Below are 24306 nucleotides of genomic sequence, written 5' to 3'. Positions count from 1 at the left end.
CCGCTCCTTGGGAGAAAGATGTGACAGTTTGCTTCTGTAAAGATTACAGCCTTGGAAACCCTATGGGGCAGTTCTCTTCAGTCTCATAGGGTCACTGTAGTCGAAATCGACTCAACAGCAATGGATTGGTTTGAGGTTTTTTTTAAAGCTAATATGAAAGTAAAAGGCAAAACATAAAATACACTTCAAAGTTTGGGGAGATACGTAATGTGCATTTGGAAACATGATAATTCATTTCCTTGATTTGTTAGATATGAAATCAGTGTCTTGAAGTCAGAGGAGGGAGAATCTACCAACTTGACTGGTCAGAACAGCATTTTCGGAAGAGGCAGAACTTAGGCCATTCACTGCTGAATCGAAAAGGAAGGCATATGGCATTTCAGAAAAAGGGAATTATACAGGATGAGAATTCAAAAGGCATTTATATTTGAATAGGAAATACACATTTTAATTGATTACAAATATATCTAAGCACTCCTACCATTCCGAACTAATGACAGTGAGACTAGCCTAGGTAGAAGACAGGAGTCCTAGTTCCGAGTGACTCAGGTACCGGTTAGGAATTTAGCTAGCCTTTCCTCAGTAGGGCTGTGTGGCTTGTCCTCGCCTTTGATGCAGAGGAGACCTACCATTTGCTGACTGATGCTCTGAACAGAAATGAAGCTTCCTGACTGCTGGTGTATAAGCAGACTCGTGTTTGAATACAAAGGAAAGTTAGGTGATGTCAAAGTGTCAGCATAGAGCTAGATTGGCAAAGCAGAATTTTTAATAATTTCTAAAATACTTGAAGATAGGATCCTGTTGTGATAAAGATCTGAGTTGAGAGCTCTACCACTCACTGTATCGGTGACCTTATCCCAGTTACTTACTCTCTTAAGTCTCAGTTTTCTTTTCTGAAATATAAATCCTATGTATAAATCCTACCTCATTAGGTTATTATGAATGTTGAATGACATTGTTCCAGAATGTGATTAGCACAGGGCTTGGGCACATAAAGTATGTTCAACATACTAGCTTAACTATATGAACTTAAATATATTGAACAACTTAAACGTTTGTCAGTCACTTTACATGTTCTGTCTGTCTATATGTATGTTTTTAGTTGTATACATGTATATATATATAAAAAGTTATATACATTTATAAAGCTAAGTAAGAATGTATGTGTGCATGTATGTATATATTGACAGCATGTATGCAAGCAAAACACTCTATTGTGTGTCATATGATTACAACAGTTGCGCTCAAGAGGAGACTCTAGGTCATCATGGGCTGGGAGTTTGGGAACTTATTAGTTCATTCTAAGGCAGTTCTGTATGTTCCACCTTGTTTCATTTCATTATTATGACCATCTGGATGGTCATTTGTCATCATCTAGCATAATTGCCCATCGCTAATTAGACATGGCCCACTCCTGCCTCCAGCTTCATCTTATACCGGGTCAGGCTTAGCTCTCAGCTCATCCATCCTATGGGCCTTTCTCAGTTTCTTAAAAGGACCCACATACCTATTTAAAAATACTTACTTACTTGAGCTAATTTACTTTATCTTATGGAAAAGGCAGTCCAATATCACATTTTAAAATAATCATTTGAAACTAAGGGAAATTATGTCTCACTTTATCATCTACCTTTACTATGCCTCTCTTTTCATTGCATTTAAAAATATTCTGAAAGAGCAAAAGATAGACTAGATTATCCTCCCTGTTTGACACACCTGGTATATGTCTGGTATGTCATGAGAGTGAATCCTGGGCATTCCCAAAAGAACGTAAAATTGCAAACAAGTCTTATTCTATGACTGAAGTGCCAAAGGTGTAGCACATAGAAATAGGATATGGAAAATTATCAAATAGAACACAGGAATATTTGCCAGGCAGGGGATTCCTAATAATTTTGCCAAGGCACCTCCTTGACTAGGACTCATTTTAATCAAACTGTCATAGGCTAGCCCTGAACCTATAGCAGGCATTTTTAAACTTTGACATGCAAACAATCATAGGCTAGCCCTGAACCTATAGCAGGCATTTTTAAACTTTGACATGCAAACAATCAGAGGAGCTAGTTAAAAATGCAGATTCCTAGGCTCCACTTTCATAAAATGACATCCTGTGCTAGAAATGTAAAGGCCCATGGATCACACTTTCAGAACTGCTGCTGTAGAGCTCAGATCCCATGAAAGACCTGTAAATTGATGGTGCCCTAAATTTTTTTTTTAAGGTTCCACTAATCAAATCTAGATAAATTATAAAATGCCTTTCTCATTCCTAACATCTGTTTGCATCCACATCATTTTTTTTATCAAATATTTAATGTAAGAACATATTATTTGTTCAAAATGTCAAATATATTTTGATGCAGATTGCCATGAACGTTGTAAAAATAGAAAAAGAAGCACAAGTTTTTTTGTCAAGAAAAAAATTGTAAACTCCAGGGAAAACAGAAAGTTGTATAATAAATAAGCAACTAATATATGTGTTATGATTTGGAGTGTTGAAGGAATGTGGGAAAAGAGATTCCCTTTGACTTTAACATTTGAAAATTCTCTTCTGAATGGGCATGAGTTTAGAGATTGAGAGTTGAGTTTTCTTCATAATTCTGTTTGTCAGTTAATAATATTTATATATAAATTACATTCTGTTCGTTAATTTGAAATTTTAGACCACCTTTAGACTAAGCATAAACCCATTGCTGTTGAGTTGACTCTGACTCATAGCAACCCTATAGAACAGAGTAGAACTGCCCCACAGGGTTTCCAAGGAGTGGCTGGTGGGTTTGAACTGCTGACCTGTTGCTTAGCAGCCATTGCTCTTAACCGCTGTGCCACCAGGGCTGCAGACTAAGCATAGGTAACATTTATAGTTATGCAAAAGGATGTAGATGTTGAAACCTCTATAACCCTGGGAAGAAGGAGGACAGGGAAGAGAGGAAGAGAGGTGTAAGAGCCCTAACGTCTTCACAGGTCATCATGGGATTCTGCCTAAGTGAGTGAACCAAGTTATATATGTATAAGTGTATGATTTAATATATGATTTGATTATGACAGCTAAAACTTTTGAATAAATGTTACGTATGTATTACCTAACACTATATATATCTCATCTTGTGTGCCAGGGACTGTTGTAAGTTACAAACGTGGCCAGTACAATAATTTAATATAATTAGAACAATTGGGAGAAGGAGGAAGACGATAAGGTAGAAAAAGCTGAAATGAAACAATTCCTAACCCCTAAGAGCAGGGAATTCATGGTTATTTTTCAAAGCGGTTCTCCTCAAACTGTCTGTAGTATAGTAAAGAACCTAATTGTTTTATTTTTAATTTCCAAACATTGATTTTGGGGACCTGGCTGCTAATCAAAAGGTCAGCAGTTCAAATCCACCAGCTGCTTCTTGGAAACCCTATGAGGCAGTTCTGCTCTGTCCTATAGGGTCATTATGAGTTAGAATCAACTCGACAGCAGTGGGTTTGGTTTTGTTTGGTTTATGGACCAATACTTTGTAAAATACAATGAAAGGTCACAGCGATGTCAAATTGTGTAAAAGTTTCTCAAGGCTTAGTCTTACTCTGTATACTTAACTCATCGTAGACCAATAACAGACTGGCACTGCTCCACAGACCACACTTTGAGTAGCACAGGCTTAAAGTTAATGACTCAAGATGCTGGTTTATTATTTAGAAGTATAGAGGTAATCAGAAGAATTTTTTTTTTTAAATAGTTAAAAGAGATATATCTCTGGTGAACAGGATAAGTGATTTTTATTTTTTACTTTGAACTCTTATTGTTTGAATTAGATCTTTCACCAAGTACATGTGGTGCTTTCATTAAAAAATAATTTAAAAATGAGTAAAAACACATGGTGTGAAAACAGGATCCAGAAATATGTGGAACACGGCCTTTTGTATAACTCTAAATCCTTTGGTGTGGTCTAAAACTTGTCTAAAATTTTAAACAAAGAGTAAATATAATATTTTATATATAAATCCTATTCACTGAACAGCTATAAATTACATTTCCTTTTCTGCAACACCAGTTGATAGAGTCTGAACAGATGAAGAAGATGAAATCTTAAGTCTCTAAGCCTATGTCCACACAAAGGAGAATTTTCAAGTGTGAAAAGCAAACAGGTTCTCTTTCCAATCGTAACACAAGTCTTAGGTTATTCTTTTCTTTTTATAAGTTTAGTATACAGCTTTTTCTTTTCCCCAGAGTTTATTAGAGCAAAAAAAGAAGTGACACAGGAACCAAATGATGTAGATCGTATAGTTAGTGAAGCAAAGTGTGATGCTCCTCAGAGCGAGTCATTTTTCCTGGGGGAACGATGACAAACCTGCAGTGATGGGAGAGCACTTGTTAGGGTAGCAGTACATTTCCATCATCAGATTGAATTAATGTGTTCAATTAGAGGCATACGGTAAATTCGAGGAAGATTAGTAATGGACCGTGGAGATCACCGGAGAATTTACTCTTTTTTTTTTCCATTCTGAGTTTTGATATTCCTTTATATGCCATTAGGGAGACAAGCAGGCAGTAATCAACACAGAGGCAGCCTCAGAAATTGTCTCACAACAAGCCCCCGACCCCTGCAGACAGAAGATCAATTTCTGTGTTCACAGGTGAAGTCTATAGAATCACCTATTCCCAAGTCACCTGCTGTGTTGTTAGGGCTCTGCTTCAGAGTCACGTGGTTAGTTGGTATTATCAAGAATTAAAATCAGGCAGAAAGCCTTGACATACCATTTATTAAAAAACAACATCCTGCATTAATCCTAACGTTTGTCTTTAATGCAAAATTAATTATCAAATCGTGGTGGTGCAGTAGTGGTGTAGGTTTGTTCCACTTGGGTGCTCCCACATCCTCTCAGGTAGTATTTCTGCCTCTTCTTTTCCCTGCCAAGTACAGCTTGGTCTCAATCGTCTGCTAACATTTATGTACAGTATAGTATATATGGCATTACAAACCATAGAAGGGCTGGAATAATATACCACTAAATTTGTCAAGGCATCTAAATCTTATTTTAAAAGCATTTTTTTTCCCATTCAGCTGGGTAAATTCCAATAAAATTGGCCATAGTGTATTTCTTCCCCAGAAACTGGAGATAAAAAATGCAGCCAGCACAAACATAAAGCAAAGCTAAATCAAAGCCTAGCAGCATTAGCACATGGTATGTTTTCAAAATCCAACAGTGTTGCAGAACACTGAACACTGAAGTTGGAAGTAGTACTTTGCCATGAAAAGGAACCAGCTGTAGGTCCCTCTTTGGCTACACACTGTGCAAAACAAAAAATAACCCCATTGAAAATAAGCCTTGGATAGAAGAGACCCAGAAAACCAATGGTATGAGAAACAAAAGAAAGACAATTGTCATTTTAATGATTAAACTGTGTTTGTAACAGTTTATGAGCCTTGCGGATCCAGCAAGCCTGCTGAATATTAATGATAGATTGATTTGTCAACATATTAACACCACTGTCAGATGGAACAGCACGGAGGGGATGTGAGGGGATTAGCCAGTGAACTGCTTAAAAATGCTGACTAGGTGCCAGGAAATTCAATCAAGATTGGTAAACTAAAGTGAATTATGTGGGTCAGAACGTCCACTGGGGCTGAACATCTTAAACAATCTCTCCTTGAAATTCTGGAATTAATTGTGTCTAATTAAGAAAAAAAAAAGAAGCATGCATAATAAGGAACTTGAAAACTATGAGCCAAAAATCACATAATGAATTAAAAAATATCCACCAGTTGAGTGAATTTTTGAATGTATATATTTACCTATTTCAAAACCCAGATGAGGTAATGTCTGAAAAGATGTCCCATCAGTAAAAGAATCATTTATTCTGATAGCAAGTAAAATATAATTAATGGAATTTTCTCTAACAAATGATCATTTTTAGAGAGCAACTGCTAAGAAGGAGCTTTAGCAAAACCACTGGCGTTGCAAGTGCTCAAAAACTGGCTGTTTATTTGCCCCAAAATTGCAATTTTTTCTACATTTGCTAATTATGTAAGTAAATTTTCACATCTGAATGTATATCATGGTTTAGTTGAAATATGACATCTGAATAGATGTAGAATGTCAGAGTAGAGCAACAACAAAAGTTAAACATTATATATGTTTGCCTTTTTCCACAATGACAACACTGAATAAATCTCAAAATACAGGACATTAAAAATCTTGTAAAACCCCTGTATGAAGTACAAGTTCCCTCCACAGCACCAAATCCACTAAGCAATTATCCAGAAAACTCGTGAATTGTTCCAGCAATGTAAAGCATACAGACTCATGAGGAAGGCCATTTCTACTGAACTTGACTCTAACATAAGGAACAAAAATGTCTGTGTGTTTAAACCCACTGGTAGAACAGGTTTGTCTTAGTTATCTAGTGCTGCTGTAACAGAAATACCACAAGTAGATGGCTTTAGCAAAGAGAAATTTATTCTCTCACAGTTTAAGAAGCTAGAAGTCCAAATTCAGGGCTTCTGCTCCCTAGTGGCGTAGCGGTTAAGTGCTATGGCTGCTAACCAAAAGGTTGGCAGTTCAAATCCACCAGGCGCTCCTTGGAACCTCTACGGGACAGTTCTCCTCTGTCCTATAGGGTCGCTATGAGTCAGAATCGACTCGATGGCAGTGGGTTTGGGGTTTTTTTTTGGCTCCAGGGGGAGGCTTTCTCTGTATGTTGGCTCTGGAGGAATTTCCTTTTCATCACTCTTCTTCGACTCAAGGACCCCAGGTCCAAAGGACGTGGCTATCCTCGTGGCTCGTGTTTCCTGGTGGTATGAGGTCCCCTGACCCTCTGCTCACTTTTCTCTTTTATATTTCAAAAGAAATTGACTCAAGACACAATTCAGTCTTGTAGATTGAATCCTGCCTCATTTACATAACTGCTGCTAATGCCATCTCATCAACATCATAGAGATTGGATTTACAACACGTAGGAAAATCGTATCAGATGACAGAATGGTGGACAGTCACACAATACTAGGAATCATGACCTAGCCAAATTGATACACATATTTTGGGGGGATACAATTCAATCCATGAGGAACATTTTCCAAATAAAGGCTTATTTCAGAGTTTTGAAAGCAGCCATCATGTCTCCCTCAAGCTTTCTCTTATCCTGGAAAGTCAGCTTTTCTTTTACCCTCTTGTTCACTCTCATCTATCTATGTTCCTTTTAAGTCAAAACCCAGCACTGATCTGACTCAAAGTTCAATCAGTCTAGGTAAGAATATAGTGAAGCCACCACTTCCCTCATTATAGAGAACACATTTCTGGTAGCATGGCATAAAATAATATTAACTTTGGGAGCAATCAATGGACTCACATTGAGTTTACTGTAGATGTAAAATCCTGAATTCATTCTCACATATCTTGTTGATAAGCCAGGTTTTCCAATTTGTACTTACATTTTTTTTTTTTTGGAAGGAGGTTACCCAGAGTACCTTAGTTTCATTTGTCCATCTTAAATTTTATCTTACCAGATAGCCCATTGCTTCAACCCGTAATTGTTTTGGAACTTATTTGTGTAATCCAGCTTGTTTGCTCTTCCTCTCAGTGTCTTCTGAGAAGTTATCACATAACCCTTCTATGCCCTCATTCCAGAATACTAAACAAGATGGGGCTGAGAACAGATACCTTTCCCTGGATTTATATCCATCTGCTTAGGGGACCTCTGGTCAGTATGAAACCAGCTGTTAACCACTGTCAGCATTCTCACATCCTCCAAACAGAAACCCATTGCCATAAGTCGATTACAACTCATAGCAACAGTATAGGATAGAGTAGAACTGCCCCATAGAGTTTCTAAGGAGCAACTGGTGGACTTGATCTGCTGACTTTTTGGTTAACAACCTAGCTCTTAACCACTGAGCCATCAGTGATCCTCACATCCTCTAAACCCAGAAGCCAGTGCACATCCTCTAGCCCCTTATTATTCAAAATGAGATCTGAGGACCAGTAGTGTCGACATTGCCTGGAAACCATTAAAAACAGAATATCAGAAATCTTCGCTTTACAAAGATCCCAGCATGACTCACATGTATGTAAAAGTCTGAGAAGCACTGCCTAGCAAAGTGATTCTCAACCCTAGCTGCACATATTAGAAAAACCTAAGGTGCTCATGAGACTCAACAACAACCAACAACAACAACAAAGTGCTGATAAAATTACTGATACCTGGACACCTCTCAAAAACCGGTTGCTATGAAGTCAATTCTGACTCTAGCAACCCTGTAGGACAGAGTAGAACTGCCCCTTAAGGTTTCCAAGGAGCAGTTGGTGGATTCGAACTGCAGACTTTTCAGAGGCCCACTTTATAAAAATTTTCACTTGGCATTTCTTTCGAGTATCCGTATTTAAAACAAAACAAAAAACCCATTGCTGTCGAGTCAATTCTGACTCATAACAAAGACCTCTTCAAAAGATTTTAATGTGCAGTGAAAATGGAAATAAAAAAGCCACCCTAAATATCATCAGAATAATATATTAAGCCCTGGTGGCACAGTGATAAGAGATCGTCTGCTAACCCAAAGGTCAGCAGTTGAAATCCACCAGCCCATATTTGGAAACCCTAGAGAGCAGCCCTACTCTTTCATATGGGGTCAGAACCGACTCAATGGCACCTAAAAACAAGAAGCATCATCAAAATAATATAAATATTTTTATTTCTTTATTAGATTTTGAATCAATTGGGCATCTCTTTGGGGGCAGTTGTGTGCATGTGTTTAACAATTCATGATTTTCAAAGATTGTGTTGCTGGCCTTCAGGTGGAAAATGAAATTGCATACAAAGCAAAGGAGTAACTATTGATAGAACAACTTTCTACGGAGGAGAGGAAAGAAGGGGAAGACACTGACTAGTGTCTCTAAAGGTCTTGCACTTCACTGGATTTCAGTAATCGACTCAGGAACAAGTGAGGTGATGATTTCCAGTGGCCTTGTTTGCTGCCTGCAGCCTCTGGCTTCAGCCCCTGAGAGCAGCATCCTAGTTAGTGTTGCCAGGCAACAACATGCCGGGTTGAGAGCTGGAATGTGAAGGGTTGTAAAACGATTTTTAAAATAAACACACAACTTACCATCAGCACGAAGCAAACCAAAGAGAGAAGTACGAAGCACCACACCGAGGCAGGCTGTGAGGCAGAATTAAAGGGGAAAAGAACAAACTTCCTTGAAGGCATGGAGTCTGGCAGTTGACTGGTGACAGCTCCATCCCAGAATGATATTTCTGAGCTGGTTTGTAATTTGAGGATGAGTACCAGAAGGACTTGGGGGTGGGGAAAAAATGAGATTAAAAAAAAAAAGGAAATTACTGTCTGAGCAAAAGAGGTCAGCCCTGAGTTTCACAGGTAATTTCCCTTCTGGAAAATACACATTGGAACATGAATGTGATCTCTATGATATTTACGGGAATGATGGAGATCTTCCCAGGATCATTCTGATTTTCTGACAGGAGGCACTGATCCTATGATCTGTTACATTTTGTAGAGTTGTGATGACCTACCACCCAGGCATATTTTTAGGCAAAATATACAAACCATATGCACTCAATATGGCTATTAAAACTAAGAGCTGAGAAAACGGCCATTTGAATTTCTAATTAATGTGTTCAATGTACCAAATGCTATTGAGGAAACATTCTTCTAACATATTAAATGATATATTTTGTTTGAAATATATGTGAAAAAAATGAATAAAGCACAATATGTGTCGCCTTAAAGGAGCTAAAATCTAGTGTGGGGCTGGTAAATGGAAAATGACTGAGAGCTATGACCTGGGGGACCTACTAAGTATTGAGAGATGTCCCATTCCATTATTTCATAGGATATTCTCCAAGGTTTGGGCGCCCTTCAGTTTAGCTACAGCAATGACTCATGCAAATGTAGCTTTTATGAGTAGAACAATGACACAGAGCCTGTTGTGTTCAAGCACTTGGCACTTGCCCTAAAATGACAACGGCTGTAACGTGGTTTCTGTGATCTCAAAGATAATTACTTGATACCAGAAGAAAATGGAGTCTATGCAAATAACACTCTGATGGAGCATCTCTTTTCATTTTAAAACATAAATCCTTTTAGCACCTTCATATACCATTTGATCCTGTCTTTTTTCAAGTATACTTGTGTACCTGGCAAACAAGCTGCAGAGAACTTCCGCTAGCCATCCTAACATCTGCTAGAAATCCCATTCTGCTAAAAAGAGAACATTTGATAAAATTTTCTCTTTGCTTTCTTGACATTTTAGTCTTTCATCTGATGGGGCAGCGAGGAGAATTGCTGTACGGGATGTTAGGGAGAAAGTAATCGTGTTAGCTGTGATGTTAGTACAGCAAAAAAGAAAACTCAAAAACATGTTTTCTTTCCCCCCCCTTTTTTTTTTTTCCTAATTTATGGGAAATATTTTAGGTCAAGCCCATGGCTAGAGACATTTTAGAGAGCACAAAACTCTTTGTTCATGAGAGAGAGGGAATTCTTTAAAAATGAAAAATTGAAGTATATAATGTTTAAGAACTTCCAATTAAAAAAAGAGGGGGGGGACTTTCTGCATTGCCCTAATGTAGCTGCCCAAGAAGGTGTTCAGAGAGCTCAATTTAAGACTGTTTTTTTACAAGATGGAAAGAGGATTGAGCTTAAGGATGGACAAAACTCTCAGAACAAACTAGGAAGGCTAACTCCCAGAATAAATGGGCACATGCAATCAGAAAATCATTATACAACTCTGAAAAAATTGATACTATATTTTCTGCAAAGAGAAGGAGGAACTAGCCAATGCCTATTTCGCTCCTATTTTCTTCAAGGAGAGAGAGAAAGTTCAAATGGAAAGAATAAGGAAAGAGTCCTGTGAAATAAGAAGTATAGCTCAAGAGAGTAGAGAATTCCCATTTCCTGCGCTGCTTTGGCCCTAACCCAACCCCTGCTGTTTAAAATGGCATCTGGATATGTGCTAATTGCCCCAAACTGCTGAGAGGTCAGAGCTGTGTGGTAGTAAACCTCACCTTACGAAGTCCAGGTATCTAGATACAGTCTTCTTGCTGTATTCATGGGGGGAGGCACAGGGCACCTGTAACTTCTCAAGCATTCTCTGCCTCCCCAAATACCCTTTCTTGTGGGCTCTTGATTCCTTACAGGCCCCTAGATCCTCATGATCTCCAGGTTACCTGGAGTTTCTGCATCCCTCTGGCTCCACCCCCATGGACACCAGCTTTCTGTCCTGCTGCTCCACCAGCATGCCATCTTTCCACCTCACTTTCCATCCTGCTGCATTCCTCTTCTTTCCCTCCTGTTTCCCATAGCCAGACCATGTTCCCTTTCTATCTTGATGTTTTTGAGTGGAATTCACAGAATGGCCCGATTGTGTATCTGTCTCTCCCACTGTCTCCCTCTCTTCTGCACTTCCAAAGGCTTATTCTACCACATTCTCTCTAGATCCTAATTACTTCCCAAGGTATGCCTTACTACAACCCCTCCAGATAAAATTTCTGAATCTCGATTTGAGCTTTGGAACTGAAGTTTAGACCCACTTTGGACTTTTTTTTTTTCCTTTTGGTTATTGGCTTTCTTCTGGGATTGCTGTGGCTGCCCCAGTTTTATTAGTCTTACCTGCTTCTTTGCTACTGCCTTTGTCTTTCCATTAGCTTGGCTCTCTGCTGAAAGCTAGCATCTGGGGGGTGGGGAAGTAGAGGTATCACAAGGGGGGCACTCGGTGGCAGCTATAAAATGTGATAAACGTTCAGAACTGGATGTACTGCATATTGAAGAAGCTAACAGAGCAATTGTGAGAAATTTTTAATAAGTCCTAGATAATGAGAGAGATACCAGGATACCTAAGACAGGCCAGAGTTCTCTGAATTTCTAAAATGGGAAGGGAATCGATTCTGAAAATTATTCAGGAAGCTTCGTATTGGTCCCTGGCAAAATTCTCGAATGAATGATTGAATAGATGGGTTGCAAACATTTAGAAAACAAATCCTGATCCTTAGAAGGAAATGACTGAAAGTCAGTATTAGCTTACACAGAGTAAACTATTCCAGAATAACCACATTTTCTTGTTAGATAGGATTGCCAAATTGGTAGAACAGGTAGTAACAAGAGTTGATGTGTCTTGGCAAAATCTCCCACGATAGCTTTGGAAAAGATGATAAAATATGGGCTCAGTGGGAATACTTCTAGGAGGAAACATTGCTGGTGTATCATCTTTACTCAAAAAAATAATTAAGAGGTAATTGGGAGTGTGATCTCTGATAGAGTCACCAATCTCTCTGCTTAAGTCTTGTCATGAAAAAAAGGGATCTAAATAAATTGAAAAAATCCGTAGCAGATGGGCTCATTCAGTCTGAAGATGGCAGAAACCTAGGAGGATTAGTCTGTATGATGGGGGATCACATCATGTTCAGAATAGTCTTTGAATGCTGAAATGGTGCGCTACGGCCACAAAGATTAAATATATATCCCTGTATTTAAGTCCATCAAAGTGTGATGGAAGTAGAACTAAGAAAAACTTAATGTTCGTGACTAGAAAAAATCTGAAATTTTAATTAATTATTGAGATTATCGTCAGCTAGTAATAAAATAATGAGACAATGGTGTAACATGGCTTCTCTATGCCATGAAGGTTAAGAGCATAAGTTTTGGAGACAGAGCCTCCTCTCACCCCAGGTTTCAGCCTCAGCTCTGTTACCTAGGAACTGTCTGGTTTTGACCAAGGTACATAGCCTTTTGAAGCTTCGGGTTTTCCCTTTACACAAAACGGAGATTAAAATAATAGCTTCTTTCATAGGGTTGTTAGGAGAAATAAATAAGAATGTTGTTGTTAGGAGCAGTCCAGTCAATTTAAATAAGAATAACCAAAACCACTGCCATTGAGTTGATTCTGACTCATAGCGACCCTATAGGACAGAGTAGAACTGCCCCATAGAGTTTCCAAGGAGCACCTGGTGGATTCGAACTGCCGACCCTTTGGTTACCAGCTGTAGCACTTATCCACTACACCACCAGGGTTTCCGTTAAATAAGAATAGAACTGTAAAAATTAAAAAAAAAAAAACTCTCAATCCCAGGCTACATGTACAGTATCTTTGTGTATAAATAAATATGGCAGTTAATGATGATGAAATTTCTGGTCAGTAATTAACAGTGCATTTTAACAGGGACATTGAATAAAGACAGTGAACATTAAAATAATGTTGTAGAGGAACACCGGGGAGTCTGAGGAATAACTGAAGGAACTGCAGAAGGTGACATTAAGGGGAATTAAGGCGTAGAATAGAATCAAGTTCCCCATTGCATTTAGAATATAAATAGGATTCATAAGAGTAAGTTATAAAAACACAACTTTGAGAAAAGAGTTCCTGTCATTATTATCATAAAAAATAGACTATTTCCCATAGGTAGAGATAGTTACTAGGACCTTCTCTAGTTTTATTTTGGAAATGCTAAACAAAACATTTCTTATTTTAATTAGTATTCTACTTAATTAAAGGTCAAAGATTCAAAATGATACATATTTTTTTAAGTGCGTGTGTGCTGTGTTTTGCTTTTCCAACTAGATTGGAAGCTTTTCAAGGCCAGAGTTTTATCATTAACATTTTTTTTCCTTTCCCTAAGTAATTGCCAGGGAACCCTGGTGGCTAGTGGTTAAGAGCTACAGCCTGCTAACCAAAAGGTTGGCAGTTCAAATCCACCAGGTGCTCCTTGGAAACCCTATTAAAAAAAAAAAAAAAACCTCACCTGTTGCCGTTGAGTCGATTCCAACTCACAGCGACCCTATAGGACTTAGTAGAACTGCCCCATAGTTTCCAAGGAGCACCTGGTGAATTTGAACTGCCAGCCTTTTGGTTAACAGCCGTATGTTTTAATCACTGTGTCACCAGGGTTTCCTGGAAACTCTATGGGGCAGTTCTACTCTGTCCTCTAAGGTCACTATGAGTCAAAATCGACTTGACAGCAACGAGTTTTTTTTTTTCTTTTTAATTGCCAACAGTAAGTACTTAGGGAAAATGTGCTTAATGAACAGATAAATGAATGATTGATACCTACATGTGAGGAATGCTCACTGCATGAGTATTGTAGCAATTCACAGGTGCCCAATAAAAGGACATTGTAAAAAAACAAAATAACAACTTTAGAATCTTTTAAAAACTGCAGATAATTGTTGAAGCGGCAAATGGTTTGTTATACCACCATTAAAAAAAAAACAAAGTATTTAGTAAAAAACACTTGGGATGGATGCTGATTGATAGAGGCTTTGATTAATAAAAAGGACTTTTAAGAGTTCCAGAAAAAGTGACGAGTAGAATAGAGCTTCTCAAATACTGATGATAAACTCATTTACTCAGCAGCACCAGATTCCCAGCATTTAACTACAGGTTCCAACATTTCATGAATAAATTATTTCTACCACCAAAAGTCAACTGCTGTTTCTGAGAACTGAAATTACTGTGGAATATGACTTGGTGGTAGAAATCAAGTCCTCATATTACGCATTTTGCTCTGAACTGCCTCCCGTTCATAGAATTGTATGCTGTATTGTGAGCTCAAGGCTTTTTTCTCACTCTGGGCCCACTGTAATCATATGAGCTCGTTAGAATTCTCTCTTTTGAGGACCATATTTTCTTAAGCATATGGTCAACACATAATTTTTTATGTATGTATCTGCATATATATACATACACACACACATATACTTCCTTATAGTCTAAAGTATTATCTCCCGGAGATACTTATCATCACCTTGATATGCTTATCCAAGTGTCTCAAGTACTGTGGCTACAGTCAGACTCTGATTGTATGTTTCAGTTAGCAGAACAATTTTTTCATCTTCGTATATTGCATTTCCTTCAGACACTTCCAGTTGCTCTCTGGCAGTACTTCCCTCCCCATTAGGGAGTGTGATTCACTGTTGGGGCCCATTTGGGCAAAAATCAGACCTTTGTTGAGTTAGTGTACTCCTACCTTCCTAATTATAGAATTCAAAGGCAGAATGAGTGAATTAATAATATACATTTATTCCCAGCAGTGTCTGGGGAAGTGTAATGCTGCGGCATGGTTACAGTAGCACATAAGCTTTCCCTTCACACCTCGTCCACCATTTTTGCTGTGTGGCTTCACAGCAGCAAGAATGGAAGGTACACTTTACTCACCAGTGAATAAATCATGTGAATGGATGTTATAAAGCACATGCCCAATACACAGTCCACTGAGAGAATGGTACTTTCAAAGCTCTCTGAGAACACACAGTTGGAATTTGAAATTGTACTAAGTGCTGTGTTTCCTCAGGTATCCTAGCTAAAGCAAGATGATAGAGGCATAGAAGGCATTTAAATGTGTGCTGTTGCATTTAATTTCTCTAATAAAAATAAAATTCTTAGGCGTTTGATTCTATAACCCTTCAGTGCAGGCAAATACTTGGAATCTTAGCATCTGTCATGGATTGAAATGTGTCCCCCCAAAAAATGTGTGTAGCAATTTGACTGGGCCATGGTTTCCAGTGTTGTGTGGTTGTCCTCCATTTTGTGACTGTAATTTTATGTTACAGAGGATTAGGGTGGGGTTGTAAAACCCTTACCCAGGTCACATTTCTGATCCAGTGTAAAGGGAGTTTCCCTGGGGTGTGGCCTATACCAACTTTTATCTCTCAAGAGATAAAAAGGAAAGGGAAGCAAGCAGAGACTTGGGGACATCATACCACCAAGAAAGCAGTGTCAGGAGCAGAGCTCGTCCTTTGGACCCAGGGTTCCTGTGCAGAGAAGCTCCTAGTCCAGGGGAAGATTGATGAGAAGGCTGAGAGAGAGAAAGCCTTCCCTTGGAGCTGACACCATGAATTTGGACTTTTAGCCTACTAGACTGTGAGAAAATAAATTTCTCTTTCTTAAAGCCATCCACTTGTGATATTTCTGTTATAGCAGCACTGGATGACTAAGACAGAATCAGAGAGATACAATTCTAGACTACCTAAAGACTGAGGAAATCACTTCTCTTTGCCTGATAACAAGAAGAATTCTGATTGAATGAAGCTGCTTTTGTGCCAGATAGCTGGGGACTCATGTGGCGATCTATATTTTCAGGTTCTATCCACCAGGCCCTCCTTGGAAACTCTATGGGGCAGTTCTACTCCATCCTATAGGGTCGCTATGAGTCGAAATCGTATACAGGCTTGTGTAGACCAAAAAATAGTCTTAATGGTTGGAGAAATTGAGCAGGTAATTCTCATTGTTCTTTCAGCCACCTCTTTGATTTAGAAAGATCCATCTCTCAGGAGATGTAATCACCAGGGTAGTTTAAGGGTGGGAATTAAGACTCTGGTGAATTGTGACTGTTGCCATTAGTTTGGCAGATTTCAGTAATCTCTTTTTATGAAGAAAATGCAAAGATTATGAAAGAAATAGGTGAAGTTATTACAACACTGAGAAGACAGAATGTGATTCTGGCCATCAGTGTGTTCACCTGATCAGTACTGTGTATAATATTGGTTAGGTGCTGTTGAGTCGGTTCAGACTCATAACAATTCTTTGTACAACAGAAGGAAGCACTGCCCAGTCCTGCACCATCCTCACGATCATTGTCATATTTGAGCCCATTCCTGCAGCCACTGTGTCAGTCCATCTCGCTGAGGGTCTTCTTTTTTGCTGACCCTCTATTTCACCAAGCATGATGTCCTTCTCCAGGGATTGATCCCTCCTGTGATAACATGGCCAAAGTATGTGAGATTTTAAGTCTCGGCATCCTTGCTTCTAATGAGCATTCTGACTGTACATCTTCCAAGACAGATCCGTTCATTCTTCTGGAAGCCCGTAGTATATTCAGTATCCTCCGCCAGCAATTCAAAGGCATCAATTCTCCCGTCTTCCTTATTCATTGTCCAGCTTTTACATGCATATGAGGCAATTGAAAACACCATGGCTTGAGTCAGGTGCACCTTAGTCCTTAAAGTGACATCTGTGTTTTTTTCAACACTTTAAAGAGATCTTTTGCAGCAGATTTGCCCAGTGCAATGGACTGTTTGATTTCTTGACTGATACTTCCATGGGCATTGATTACGGATCCAAGGAAAATGAAATCCCTGACAACTTCAATATTTTCTCCATTTATCATGATGTTGCTTATTGGTCCAGTTGTGAGGATTTTTGTTTTTCTTTATGTTAAGGTATAACCCATACTGAAGGCTGTGATGTTTGATCTTCATCAGTAAGTACTTCATGTCCTCTTCACTTTCATCGAGCAAGGTTGTGTCATCTGCATATCACAGTTTGTTAATGAGCCTTCTTCCAATCCTGATGTCCCGTGCTTCTTCATGTAGTCCAGTTTCTCGAATGATTTGCGCAGCATACAGATTGAATAAGTATGCTGAAAGGATACAACCCTGACGCTCACATTTCTTGACTTTAAACCTCTTAGCATCCCTCTGATCTCTTTGAGCAACTGCCTCTTGATCTAAGTACAGGTCCCTTATGAGCATAATTAAAACCAAAAAAAAAAAAAAAACCCAAACCCACTGCCATCGAGTCAATTCTGACTCATAGCGACCCGATAGGACAAAGCAGAACTGCCCCATAGAGTTTCCAAGGAGCGCCTGGTGGATTTGAACTGCTGATCTTTTGGTTAGCAGCTGTAGCACTTTTACCACTACACAACCAGGGTTTCCGAGCATAATTAAGCATTCTGGAATTCTCATTCTTTGCAATGTTATCCGTAATTTGTTACGACCCACACAGTTGAATGCCTTTGCATAGTTAAACACAGGTAAACATCTTTCTTATATCCTCTTCTTTCAGACAAGATCCATCTGACATAATATCCCTCATTCCATGTCCTCTTCTGAGTCCAGCTTGAATTTCTGGCAACTCCATGTTAATGTACTGCTGCAACCGCTTTTGACTTATCTTTAGCATAATTTTACTTGCATGTGATATTAATATTTATTGTTTGATAACTTCCACATTCCGTTAGATCACCTTTCTTTGGAATGAGTACAAATATGGATCTCTTCCAGTTGGTTGGCCCAGTAGCTGTCTTCAAATTTCTTGGCATAAACAAGTGAGCACTTTTAGCATTGCATCCATTTGTTGGAACGTCTTAATTGTTATTCCGTCAATACTGGAGCCTTGTTTTTTGCCAATGCCTTTATTGCAGCTTGGATGTCTTCCTTTCATTACCATCAGTTCTTGATCATATGCTGCCTCCTGAAATGGTTGGACATTGACCAGTTCTTTTTGGTACAGTGACTCTGTATATTCCTTCCATCTGCTTTTGATGCTTCCTGCATAGTTCAATATTTTGCCCATAGAATTCTTCAAAATTGCAAATCAAGGCTTGAATTTTTTCAGTTCTTTCAGCTTGAGAATTGTCGGGTATGTTCTTCCCTCTTGGCTTTCTAACTCTAGGTCTTTCATTATAATATTTTTCTTTGTCTTCTCGAGCTGCCCTTTGAAATTTTCTGTTCAGCTCTTCAACATTTCTTTCATTCACTTTAGCTACACTACATTCAGGAGCAAGTTTCAGAGTCTCTTCTGACTTCCATTTTGGTCTTTTTATTCTTCTTCATCTTTTTAATGACCTCTTGCTTTCTTCATGTATGATGTACTTGATGTCATTTCACAACTTCTCTGGTCTTTGGTCGTTAGTGTTCAACGCATCAAATCTGTTCTTGAGTTGATCTCTAAATTCAGGTGGAATATACTTAAGGTCATACTTTGGCACTCATGGACTTGTTTTAACTTTCTTCAACTTCAACTTGAACTTCCATACGAGTAATTGACGGTCTGTTCCGCAGTCAGACCCTCGCCTTGTTCTGAATGATGATGTGAACTTCTCCATCATCTCTTTCCATGGATATAGTGGATTTGCTTCCTGTTCCTTCCATCCAGCAAGATCCACATGTATAGTTACCATTTGTGTTGTAGAAAAAAGGTATTTGCAATGAAAAAGTCGTTGGTCTGGAAAAATTCTACCATGCAATCCTTGATGTCGTTTCTATCACCAAGGCTGGAGTTTCCAACTACAGATCATCCTTCCTCCTTGTTTCCAGCTTCCACATTTCAATCACCAGTAATTATCAGTGCATCTTGACTGCATGTTTGATCAATTTCAGTCTGCAGAAGTTGGTAAAAATCTTCAATCTCTTCATCTTTGGCTTTAGTCGTTGGTGTGTAAATGTGAGTAATAGTCGTATCAACTATTTATTTAGTTATGTAGTCATGTTTACATGGATTCACAATCAGTGCCCATGAAAGCAGCAGTCAAGAACTCAAACAACCTATTGCACTGGGCAAATATACTACAAAAGACCACTTTAAAGTGTTAAAAAGCAAAGATGTCACCTTGAGGACTAAGGTGTGCTTGACTCAAGGCATGGTGTTTTCATTTGCCTCGTATGCATACCAAAGCTGGACATGCAGAAGGAAGACTGAAGAAGAATTGATGCCTTAGAATTATGGTATTGGCAAAGAATGTTGACTATACCATGGACTATCAGAAGAATGAACAAATCTGTCTTGGAAGAAGTATAGCCCGAATGCTCATTAGAAGGTGGATGGTGAGACTTCCTCTTACAAACTTAGGACATGTTATCAGGAGGAACCAATCCCTGGAAAAGGATATCATGCTTGTTAAAGTAGAGAGTCAGTGAAAAAAGAGGAAGACCCTCAATGAGATGAATTGTGGCTGCAACAATGGGCTCAAACGTAACAATGATTGTGAAGATTGCCCTGGACCAGGCAGTATTTCCTTCTTTTGTACATAGGATCCCTGTGAGTCAGAACCAATTTGAGGATGCCTACAAGTATTTTTGAGTAGTGGGAGGGTAGGTGGTTTCTATTTATTTCTTAATATTTTCCTGTATTTGATTTTTTTTAATTAAGTGAGAATGTGCATAATTAATATAAACAAAAAATTATTTTTTATGAAAAAAGTTAAAACTGTAAATATGGTATAAATCATTTTAAGAAATGTGATCCGTGCTAAAAATATAATTTCTAGAAAAGTTCAGTGAGAACTCCAGCACATGATGGGTAACTAGGCTGGTTTGTAGACTAAATGAGTATAGGAATCACAGTTTCTTCCTAAATTACACTCCTGGGAGCCTTAATCAGAAGTAGAATACTGGATTCCATGTACTGTGGTTGGTTTCTTGTCTGAATTCCCCTAGGAAAACAGCAAAGTCTGATATAAGTCTAATTCATCAGTTATTTCTAAAGGCAAAATCAAGGTGAAATTTTAAGAGACAGTGTTTTCTATTGGACCTTTTTAATTTTTTTGCTTGTGTTGATTTGTTTTTTTGTTTTGTTTGGACCTCTGGTTTTTTGACCCCAAGTTTGTCATGAGTCACGGCCCGTATTATGCTTCATTATTTTCCTTTTAAATATTGCATCCAGATGTCTGTAATTTATTTCAAGATAGAAAGCCTACTATGCATATTAAAAGTTTTAACACATTTTAAATAAAATTCGCAAACATTTCCTCTTGAATACTAGTTTTATCCTGCCATTAGTGCAGACATATTAAAGGGATGTATATGTATTTTAAAAAATTCCTACTCTAAAAATATGTATCAAAGACAGGACCAAGAGAAGTTTACATTGTACTCACCAAAACCCATTGCCAACAAGTCGATTCCGACTCATAGCAACCCTGTAGGACAGGGTAGAACTGCCCCATAGAGTTTCCAAGGAGCGCCTGGCAGATTTGAACTGCTGACCTTTGGTTAGCAGCCCGTAGCACTTAACCACTATGCCACCGGGTTTCCATCATACTCGCAGCAGACTCTAATATTCCTTCCTTCACAATTATTTTCAGCCTTATCTCTTAGGATCCAAAATAAAGTGAAGGCCAAGGTTTTAGAATTCTCAAGAGGAATCTCCTTCAGGTTCTAGTGCTTTTTACCACTCTGCTGCATTTAACCGTGTGAAATAGCAGATGCGAAATGAACTGTAAATGAACTATGCATATGTTCCAGATTTGTCATCTATTTTTACCAAGAATTAAATTTTTTTCAGCCATTGATCTGATCAACAATTTGCTGCAAGTAAAAATGAGAAAACGCTATAGTGTGGATAAGACGTTGAGTCATCCTTGGCTACAGGTAAAAAAAAAGAAAAAATCAATCATTGGATATTTTCTCTGTTGTATGAGCTTGTAGATATTTATAGGGTTTTGCTATTATATGTAAAAGTCTTTTTTGATAGTTTTGAAAAATGTAGTTGTTCTAATATCAATTTGTCAAAAGGCATGCAACTTCTTGGGATTTAATAACAGTTTAGTTTCTCTAAACCGCTCTTTCTACCAGGAAAATTTGACGAGGAAGAAACACACACACACACACAAAGGGGGTGGGGTCATAACAGACCTCAGAGGACCAGATTTCAAAAGCATCTGTATATGTAATCCTGATAAATATCCAAATAAATGCCCATCTGGTCATGCACTGTACTTGTTTGCAGGCTATAATTTTAAATCCTAGGCTTTTATTCATGGAACAGATACAGCAAATACAAAGTATATGTATATACTTGTGTTGTCTTAAATATTTATTATTTTCGTATTGAATTTAAAGGTTAGATAAATGAAGCCTGTATTACTGTGGACTACTAAAGGATTATTTGTAGGGTGTTGAAGTTCAAAGAAATACCAATAATCCGAATTGCTCGACGTCAAGTGTTAATTGCCCACCTTTTGATGCCTGGTACCATATAAACAATATATTTGCAAAGGTTAGGCAAATAGAATGGCTTTGGTATTGATGCTGTCACTTCAGGGTGAGCTGATGAAAGATGCAACACTGTTAGAATGGAAGAGAAAATGGTAACTCATAGATAATGGAAACTGAGAGCCTATGAAACAGCATGTTGAATTTTAATGCTCTCTATGGTAATGCTTTAAAATTTCCTCCTCAGGATTATCAGACCTGGTTAGATCTACGGGAGCTGGAATGCAAAATCGGGGAACGTTACATAACCCATGAAAGCGATGACTCGAGATGGGAGCAGTATGCCAGTGAGCAGGGCCTGCAGTACCCCACACACCTGATCACTCTGAATGCTAGGCACAGTGACAGTCGTGAGACGGAAGAAACAGAGATGAAAGCCCTCAGCGAGCGTGTCAGCATCCTCTGAGTTCCATCCCCTATAATCTGTCAAAACACTGTGGAATTAATAAATACATACGGTCAGGTTTAACATTTGCCTTGCAGAACTGCCATTATTTTCTGTCAGATGAGAACAAAGCTGTTAAACTGTTAGCGCTGTTGATGTATCTGAGTTGCCAAGACAAATCAACAGAAGCATTTGTATTTTGTGTGACCAACTGTGTTGTATTAACAAAAGTTCCCTGAAACACTAAACTTGTTATTGTGAATGATTCATGTTATATTTAATACATTAAACCTGTCTCTACTGTGCCTTTTGCAAATCAGTGTTTTTCTTACTGGAGCCTCCTTTTGGGTTAGAGAGACAACCTGGCCATGAAATAGTTCTCTTCTGTCTGGCCCATTGGTGTTGTCATTGTAAGCAAACTCTTGAAGAGTAGATTATTACCAGTGTTCTATGAACAATTCCAAAACTCGTGGAGAAATTGATTGATGAGGGCAAGAATGGACATACAGTCCCAAGAAGCAAATGCATGAGAGTTTGAATGTATAGTTGCAAACCGTTGCCTGCCTGTCTGGTGTGCCACCTGTATTTAAAGTCAAATAAGTGCACCTGGGCATGCAAGCCCTACTGCTCTTAAGCCTAAATGCCTTAGAAATGTAGACTGCCGTATGTAACAGATACATTTCCCCCTTTCTTACAATAAAGTCCCTGCTGTACAATGGAAAATCAGCAGCTAAGCAACCTTTCACCTTTCTGTATTTTTCAATAACAAATAAATATTCTTTTCAAAGCCTGTGTCCATCTGACTGTGATTTATGTTGATTTGTAGTTCACACAAGTGATTTAAAGAGGTGTCTGCTCAAGAAGCATGTTTGGTAAAGTAGAGGGCTAGCGAAAGTAAGGGAAACCCTCAGTGAGGTGGATTGACCCCAGAGCCACAACAGTGGACTTAGACATACCAACGATCATGACGATGGTGCAGGATCAGGCAGTGGTTTGTTCTGTTCTATATAAAGTTGCCATGAGTCACAGCTGACTCGATGGCATCTAACAACGATAACTCAAGAAGCAGATAGAAGTTTCATGATCTGGAATTTGGCCTTCTTAACTCTGAAGCTGTAAAAGTGTGTTTCAATGTGTAGTGAAAACTTTCTGTCTTGTAAATCACCTAACATCCAATAGAAAGAAAGGCTTTCAAAGGGAAAAATACCAAAGCCAAACAGGATCCTTAAAGTCTTAAGAAAGAATATTGAAAATAACAGTCAGTATAGCTTCCTGATTTAGTCAGGATAAGCTAGGGCTTTATTACAATAAGGAGTCTTGTTTATCCCTTTTTTTTCCCACATTATCTAAAACAAGAAGGCTTTAAGGTGAACTACAAAAATACATAAATATCGGAAAATAATTCCTAAAGAGAAAGGCAACTGAAGTGAGGTTCTACAACCCAGAGAAGAGAAAGCTAACATTGGACACAAAAGACTTTAGCTATATTTAGCGGATAACGAGTTTTTCTTAGTAGCAGGATGACAATGAATGGTAAGAGTATGTAACTGGAAAAACAATGTGATAAATGCTTGGAAGAATTTAAAAGTGCTGTGTGACACTCGAATATTTTAAAGAGTAATGAAATAAATATTCTTTGGAAAATTTTAAGAAGCAAGTCGATAAGTATGTTCAGACAGTGGACTATATTTCCACTTGGAGGGGTGAGGGGAGAATAGTTGATCTTTCCAATGCTTACTCATTGTTTTGTATTATTACTGAATTTTAAACAAATGCATCTGAACATTTAAGCATTCTTCAATCTGTTGCTTGTCTCCAGGGTTTAGGTGTGTGTGTGTATCTGTGTTCAAGTTAATAAGCATACACAAGCACACAGACATATCCATATACTCTGATAGCATTTCATCAGCTTGACAAAGTAGAATATGTTAATAGTAGAACAATGACTCTGTTACCTGGCCTAGGAATATAACCAGCACCTTCTCATGGCATAAGGCTAAGTAAGCAATTTCAGGAAAGAGGACAAGGTGTGAAAACATAAAACCTTTCCTTTTGGTTAGCAACGAAGCACTTTAACTACTGTGCCACCAGGGCTCCTCCTTCCCTCTTAGTATGCATATATTATAAATTAGAGGATCATAATTTAAATTATAATAATTTAGATTATATTCAGGTGCTTATATTTCATCAGCTGCAATATAAAATGTACTCAGTACTTTTTTCCTC

General features: G+C 38.3%; 1 protein-coding gene across 1 annotated transcript in view; it reads left to right on the top strand.

Moving 5' to 3' along the window:
* The window catches only part of PRKD1 (protein kinase D1), a 399928-nt gene extending 377039 nt beyond the window's left edge, over positions 1–22889 (top strand). The window contains exons 17-18 of the mRNA XM_003408596.4: positions 20986–21071; positions 21883–22889. Of these exons, the coding sequence (XP_003408644.1) occupies positions 20986–21071; positions 21883–22101 (305 nt within the window). The 3' untranslated portion in view covers positions 22102–22889. The remainder of the gene's footprint in view (positions 1–20985; positions 21072–21882) is intronic.
* The last annotated feature ends 1417 nt before the right edge of the window (positions 22890–24306 follow it).

This window comes from Loxodonta africana, chromosome 10 (assembly GCF_030014295.1).
Source record: "Loxodonta africana isolate mLoxAfr1 chromosome 10, mLoxAfr1.hap2, whole genome shotgun sequence".
NCBI classification, from domain to species: domain Eukaryota; kingdom Metazoa; phylum Chordata; class Mammalia; order Proboscidea; family Elephantidae; genus Loxodonta; species Loxodonta africana.
The sequence above is the reverse complement of the archived record's forward strand: the minus strand, read 5'-3'. Positions and strand labels throughout refer to the sequence as shown.